Source organism: Pipistrellus kuhlii, unplaced genomic scaffold (genome assembly GCF_014108245.1).
Source record: "Pipistrellus kuhlii isolate mPipKuh1 unplaced genomic scaffold, mPipKuh1.p scaffold_m20_p_3, whole genome shotgun sequence".
NCBI lineage: Eukaryota > Metazoa > Chordata > Mammalia > Chiroptera > Vespertilionidae > Pipistrellus > Pipistrellus kuhlii.
The window spans coordinates 60,532,149-60,539,799 of NW_023425529.1; the positions used below are offsets into that span (position 1 = coordinate 60,532,149).

At 45.8% G+C, this 7,651-nt stretch overlaps 1 protein-coding gene across 1 annotated transcript in view; it reads left to right on the top strand.

Moving 5' to 3' along the window:
• The window catches only part of TPH2 (tryptophan hydroxylase 2), a 98,405-nt gene extending 91,049 nt beyond the window's left edge, over positions 1-7,356 (top strand). The window contains exons 10-11 of the mRNA XM_036458379.2: positions 5,689-5,822; positions 5,965-7,356. Coding sequence (XP_036314272.1) covers positions 5,689-5,822; positions 5,965-6,139 — 309 coding nt within the window. The 3' untranslated portion in view covers positions 6,140-7,356. The remainder of the gene's footprint in view (positions 1-5,688; positions 5,823-5,964) is intronic.
• Positions 7,357-7,651: the final 295 nt, after the last annotated feature.

The window sequence follows — 7,651 nt, forward strand, 5'->3', positions numbered from 1 at the left end:
ATTTAATGAACAAACTGAACTATCAAGCAAAATAGTGACAGACTCATAGGCAGAGAACAGGTGGGCAGCTCTGGTGGGGTGGGGTGTTAGTGGGGTAGAGGGATTGAACAAAAAAGAAAAAAGAAAAAAAAAGAGAGAGAGAACTCATGAACATGGACAACATTGTGGTGATGGTGGGGGAGGGGAAGGAGGTTAGATGGAGGTGGAAGAGGCATAGAGGGAATAAAAGGTGATGCAAAAAAAAAAAAGTGTATTTAAATAGGGCCTTTTCTTACCATCATCACTTTAGAGAGCAGTTAGTATCAACTAAGTCATCTGGAAAGCTGACATAAAAACAGGTTGAAAATAGGATAATGGAGTGCCATTCACCCTCAGTATAGTATGTGTCTTTCCTTTCATGCTCCTTCCCCCATCTTTATCCCAGAGAATAAATACATCTGTCCTGATTTGCAAGTTTTAATAAAGCTAATGGTTTAAAAATTTTAATAATAATTATTATTTTGGCTTTGGTTTTAGGATATTCTTGCACAGTAAATTTATTGTACTGCTTTAAAAAAACCCCATATACTTTTTAAAATTGATTTCAGAGAAGAAAGGAGAGGGAGAGAGAGACAGAAACATCAATGATAAGGGAGCATCATTGATCAGCTGCCTCCTGCACAACCCACAGTGTGGGGATTGAGCCCGAAACCCTGTATATGCCCTGACCAGGAATTGAACGGTGACCTCCTGGTCCATAGGTTAATGCTCAACCACTGAGCCACGCCAGCCAGAACCCATGTCCATGAGCTCTCTCTCTTTTTTTTCTTTTTTGCTCTTTTTATAGCTGTTAATCAGCATTCAGAGAACAGGTTCCTATTTATTACAGTTATTTGTATTTACTACCATGTACAGCGACTCTGTGATGTGGTCGGGATGACTGCCAGGCTGCAGAGAAGAGGGTTCTCTGAGGTCATCTGGTGTAATAGTGGTGAGAGATGGGGCTGGAGTTAGGACTCACTGCTTCTGAGCTCCCACACCTGTACCCTGCTCAGCTGGCTCACACCTCCCATCTTCTTCCTCCTTCCATTCCTTTCCCAAAGCCAGCACTCTTAATAATAATAATGACAGAGGAAATGCCAGAGCATTGGAAGCTGGGAACTGAGCTTCGGCCTTTATGAGAGGATTGCTTGAAGAGAGAGTTGATTCCCTGACCCCTGTAGCTTATTCAAACTGATGAAACTTACAACATCACGGACACAAAAAAAGAAGTGTGATGCCATCATCCCCAACTTTGGCAATAAGGGTGTCAGTGCCAAGTTGTGCTTGGTTAGCAGGAGGAGCATTTGAGGGAAGTTAAAAAATACAGTATACGTACATATGTGCATATACAAATGTATATGTTTGTTATTCTGATGTGGGAAAAGATGATGGTGGTGTGAGTGTAAAGGCATTTACAAATTTATTTTATTCAGAATCTAAGGCCAACGCCTACCTGTAATCCCGACTTCACACTGTGTTTTCCCAGCTTTCACCAGTCCTAATATAGAGGGTGAGGATCACAGGGTTTACATCAGGAATAGTAGGGATAATAACTCCGTGCCATTCCAAAGGCAGGTGGCATGGAGGGAGGAACTCAGGGCAAGCACTGCTGCTGGGCAGGGCCTGGCAGCCTCCTAACTGGGGCCGAGGGTCTCACCTGTGGGTCCAGAGCCCTGGGGGAGCGAGGCTGCCCCGGTGGTGGCAGCCGTGGCTGAACACACACACACCAAACCTCATCTGGAGACTAGCTCAGCGATGATAAACAAATATATCGAGCATTTCCTATGTGCCAGGTATTTTGCACGCATTACCTTGTTTAATTCTTACCACAACCCTGGGTTGCGGTTACTATTAGTTCAGTATTCCCATTTTCAGATGCTTACTGAAATAGGCTCACCGAGGTGGGATAAATTGTCCAAAGTCATGTAGGAACTTCAGGTAACAACTGGATCCTAGGAAATTTCTGATGTGGAAAAGAGATGTTTTCATTGAAAAGGCTGGGACGGCAAATAAGTAGAATTTGTACATAAAAGCCAATTCAAAGGTAATGGCCCTCTCTGCTGGGAAAGGTGGGAAGGCCATGCCCACGCTCCGGGGGAGAGGCTGCCTGGGCAGTTTGCGCTGGAGGAGGTGGAGGGAGGGGTTGATGGTAGGGGTGCAGGCCCTGTTCAGATTGCATTGCAAGAAGAGCTTTAGAATTCATGGAGTTGTTCAAAGATGAAACTGTGCCCCAACCTGGGCATTTTTCGCCCACAGGATACCATGCTTCTGGGACAGTCCTGTTTAGAGCCAGGTTTCCTGGCTTCCAGTCCTATGTCCCAGTCTTCAGCATCATGGGTAAATCCAGGAGAGTCCTGTTAGAAGAGGGGAGGTGATTCTCAAGCTTTCCTGGGCTTTTAAAATGGCTTGAGAATAAAGGACTGTCAACCAGACCCCGTCAGGCTTACCAGGCCCCTCTCTAGAGAAAGCTGGATTATTTCTGCAGACTTTAACATACCTGGAGAGCACTTCAGGAAGGATTCGCCACGGAGTTCCCTGGGGACATGCAGCAGTCTGGCTAGATGTGTACAGAGAATCCACTGGGCACAGAGGAGAGGGGTGAGAGCTGTTCTCCAAGGCCCGGCAGCTTAGAGAGGGATATGGATAGGGGCTAAGGAGCAAACTCTGTAGGACCGCATTCCAGTGGGCAGTGGGCTTGGGAAGCAGTGAGACATGGATACTTGACACTCTAGTATTCAGAACAGAGGTCCTTATGGGCCACATGGATATTCCTGGCAGTCAGCACACAGGGTGCTCCTATCAGGTAAAGGAGACTGTTTATGGGTGTATCACAGCTTCATTCGTTGTCCCCTATCACTGGCTGCTGCTCCAACTCTAGGCTCTTGTCCTTCTCCAGGCTGATCCTTGGGTACCACTATCATCCCCATGTTCATAGCTGCCCAGGGCAACACTGATCCCATTCTCCACGGCAGAGGTCCTCAGCAGGACACCCATGTATTGGACACCACAGGCTCCGTTTTTGAGGTCAGAGAACAACCAGTTTCCAGTGTTTTTGAGGTCAGAGAACAACTAGTTTCCAGTGTTTCCTTGAATAGGTGATCCGTATTGTCTAGTGGGCTTTCCCCAAATTATATGCTGGGAGTCCACTGACTTTCCTTGAATTCTGGGGCAGAGCACCCTGCGCCCCTGGAATTTTCCTTGGTGTCCTCTCATCCTCTTTAACCAGTGAAAATGGTTAAACAAGCTCAGCTGAGTGTCCAGTGAAGTCGTCCCATGATACATTTCTCTAAAACTACTCTGATTCCAGTCTCTAGTTTTGCCTACACACTTCCTGGAGGCATTCTCTGCACGTAGGGACTGTTACGGTTGTTAATGTCCTATCAAAGCATTGCAGACCCTCGTAGATGAGCTTCACCCCCTTTTTGTGCTCATCCTAGCCCAGTGGTCGGCAAACTCACTAGTCAACAGAGTCAAATATCAACAGAACAACGATTGAAATCCTTTTGGAGACAAATTTTTTAAACTTAAACTCCTTCTAACACCACTTCTTCAAAACAGACTCGCCCAGGCCATGGTATTTTGTGAGCCACACTCAAGGGGCCAAAGAGCCGCATGTGGCTCTCGAGCCGTGGTTTGCTGACCACTGTCCTAGACCCAAAGAGACGTCCTTGGCTCAGCAGGGATACCCCAGGGGAGTCGTGGCTTACCTGTTCTTATAGGCTGCTCTGCCCTGACTCTGCCTGTGCTCCTGAATGTGAGGCTGAGAGAAAGAGCAAGGAACGACCCTGTGTCAGCCACATCCCTTCCTTTCGCATGCACGGATGGGTGGATGGGCTAGAAGAGCAACATACTGCAGTAAAATGCTCCCGGATATGGCTGCAAAGCAAGCAACTTCTCATCCTGAAACCGGTGCCACGCCAACAGGAGGCCTGCTCTTTGCAGAGGAGCGACAGCTCTCATCAGAGGACATTTTGTTTCCCTGAGCTGAAGTTGTTTCAAAAATGTGGACAGAATAATTAGTCACGGGGAACCCCAATCCCCTGATAGTCACTGCGCCGCACCGAACCTGGCACACATGCATTTGCAGGTTCAGTGACCTTCTGCTTATGAGGAAGCTGTTTGTGGGCCAAGAAAACGAGTTCACTTCGAGATGTCCTCCGCATCCCCTGATCCACCTGTGCATTGCCCCGGACTCGCCAGAAAGCAGACCACAGGGGAGGGCCACGTGCCCTTTCTCTTGTGTGTCAGTCCTTTGGTTCACAATCATATTTTCAAACTTAGGGAACCGCAGCCCTCGTCAGGCCGCAAATCATCCCACGTGTTTTGACATTGTTGGGGGGAATGCACCAAGAACACTGAACAGGAAAGGTTTCTCAGCATTTCTCTCGGAAACCACAGCAGGGAGAGACTGAGAAGTTGGAAAGTGCTTTGGGTGGAATCCAGAGGCTGGTCTGGGAGTCACATGGCCCAAGCCTCTCTTTGCAGCTGAGGAAACTGAGGCCCAGGGAGGTGAGGTGATTTGCCAAGGTTACCCGCTCAGTCAGCAGCAACACCTGCACTGGGGCCCAAGTTGCCCAACTCCCAATTCAAGGCAGTTACTGCTTGCCTTTGTCTTTCTCTCCCAACCGACTTACCCTGGGAATGAAGAGACAGAATCTAGTGGAGTATTTATCAAAATATACTTCGCAGTCACTTATGTCGGAGTCACCTGGGATGCCTTTAAAATGCAGATTTCTGGGATTCATCCACACCTATGAGATAAAACTGAGCCTTGGGCATCTGCATTTTCATGAGCTCCTTAGTGATTCTATGCCCATCCGTGCGAGAATCGTCGATGCAGGGTCTTTAAACAGGCAAGTGGCACATGGCAGGAAATGACCATGAACTTTTAGCATCACTGAACTTATCTGGAGAATCCAGTCCTGCATTGTTCCCTGCTGTTCCTCGGCCAGCCATGTGGAGAGCCGAATGGAGCTAATGAAGGCTCGGAGAGTAATTGCCCTGGCTCTCCTGTTTTCCTAATGCCTGCTCTGGGCATACCTATAACTATTAATATCAGCTCTTTTGTTCCCACCTGGAAATATTTATCTGCTGTGTATTGCTCCGCTGTACCAGGTGGAAGGTAAATGAATGCTTTGTAAATTTCCTCAAATTGGCAGGCCCGCTGTAGACTCTGTTGATACCTGGCCTCAAAGTGTCTCTCAATGAGTCCACAAATAGTTTGTTCAGAGCCCCTGTTACCGCTCCATGCAGGTAATTATTACTTCTGCCATTTAAGTGAAATTTCAGCACATTGCTCAGAGCAGTAAATTTAGGACCGTATTTATGCCATCCCTGCTTCTATTCATAGATCTGAAATTCCATTTCTGTTAGGGTACAGCTCTGAACCATTTTTTGCAGTATGTATTTGGCTGATAATAAATGAAATAACACCGTCCTCTCGTTTCTCCCCTTCGGCACCGAACAGACTTAAAATCAACAACACTGACAACCACAAACCCCCCTGACACTCAGTTGGGGCCCACACAGGGGAGAGTTCCGGGTTCCAGGAGGGCTGGTCACTGGGCAGCCCTGTAGAGTGATGGAGCTGGGTGGCAGACACGTGCCGTCCTGGCCCGTCGGAGGCCCCGCTGTGGAGTTTCACGGGCCTCCCGGTGTGTTTTGCAGCACGCTCTTTCTGACAAGGCTCGTGTGAAAGCCTTTGACCCGAAGACAACGTGCCTACAGGAGTGCCTTATCACCACCTTCCAGGAGGCCTACTTTGTTTCTGAGAGTTTTGAAGAAGCCAAAGAAAAGATGAGGTAAGCTTGTTTTTCTTCTATACAGAGAACATAAAAAAGTTTTTTTTTTTTTTTCTCTTCCTGGCTCTGTTTCTGTCCTCCAGCCATCTCTTCTACCAACGAGGGCCAATCGCATATCCTCCCGTGTCTGTTTGTTTTGCAGGGATTTTGCAAAGTCAATTACCCGTCCCTTCTCAGTCTACTTCAATCCCTACACGCGGAGCGTGGAGACTCTGAAGGACACCCGAAGTATTGAGAACGTGGTGCAGGATCTCCGCAGCGATCTGAACACCGTGTGTGACGCCTTGAACAAAATGAACCAGTATCTGGGGATCTGATGCCCAGGACCAGTGTTTGGGGCCAGCATGATCTTGTGGGTCTTAGCAGTCAATGTCATATAACACCAATAACTTTCTGTGCCATGGCTTGGCTAGTAGGCATGCAATTATGTATATCTCTACCTGCTTGTAACTTCCTGTGCTAATGTGTGCAACACCATCAAGAACCCAGTGACAGCTCACCACTCACTGTAGGGAAGACTGTACTAGGTTTAAATATCTTACATCAATTTGACACCCCTGCTTCAGTGTCTTTAACCAAACTGCATTATATAAACTTTGCAGCAAATAGCCCTCTATGATTCTAGGTTTTGACCTTTTCTCTCTCAGATCTGAGCCCTTTCCTCTGTGTTCATTAGATAAAATAAAAATAGCAGTGAACCTGTTTCTACTTTCCATAGGATCAGGACTTTCACAGCATTATTTGAGATAAACCCAGAATTGTATTAAACTTCCCGTCACATTAAAGGATTCAATATTCTGTTTCAAAGATCGTTGAGGTAACACACTAGTTGGAGTGGCTTTTAGGTTGGGTATTTATACAATGGAAGAAGAGAAAGCGTTTTAGAAACGGGATAGACAGGTTGCACTGACCTTGTAGGAACTGGGTTGTGTGTGGCATGCTCCCCAAAGCATTCCAGAAGGAAACACCTCCAGAAAGGACACGAGGAAAGACTAAACAATGGGTAATAAATCTTGGGGCTATTAATTTTATGCTGGGATAAAGTGAATTATCATGCTCAGGTGTTTAACCCATTTCATTTAGAGGGCAATAAAACCATAGAGCTCTGCTTTCAAAGATGCGGAAATGGAATCTCAGAGAGGTTAAGTGATTTGGTTGAAGTAGCACAGTTAGTTGTGCATCAACATTTATAGCCCATTGCATATTGCTTTTGAATTGCTAAGACGCTTACCTTGGTATATGCATGCATTTATGTGTAGTCAGAGAAGGGAAACTAATGCTTATCAAAACTAATATTCGTCACTAAATAGGGATTGGTTTGAGATTTAGACTTGCCAACAGTACAGATGTTTCCTCTCACAGGCCCACCCCACGCCAGATCTCTGGGAGTCTGTCTATGTGCCCAAAGTTTGGGCACATTAGGATAAAAAATAGTGATAATACCACACATCTCTGGTCATGCTTGCCATAAGAGGTATAATCAGGTGATTAAGTGAAAAAGATATAAAATAAAAAACCCTGTGGAATAAGTGAATTTCATCTTCTTCTGATTTATTCAACAAACACAACACTGTTCTCTTCATTCTGCTTTGGGTACAGAATCCTTGGGGGAAGAAAGGGGAGATGAGAAAAAGTAGAGAAGGAAAAGATGATGAAATGAATTTTAAGTTAGCAATTCTAAAATATTTATTAGAGCAATTTCCTAGAATATTCTCTTAATAAAAATTATATATATAATCTCAAAATCTTATATGGGTCCATGATGAGACAGACTATTTTGGACTAAATATGTTCAGGGAGAACACGAGGAAGAGTTAAAACATACATCA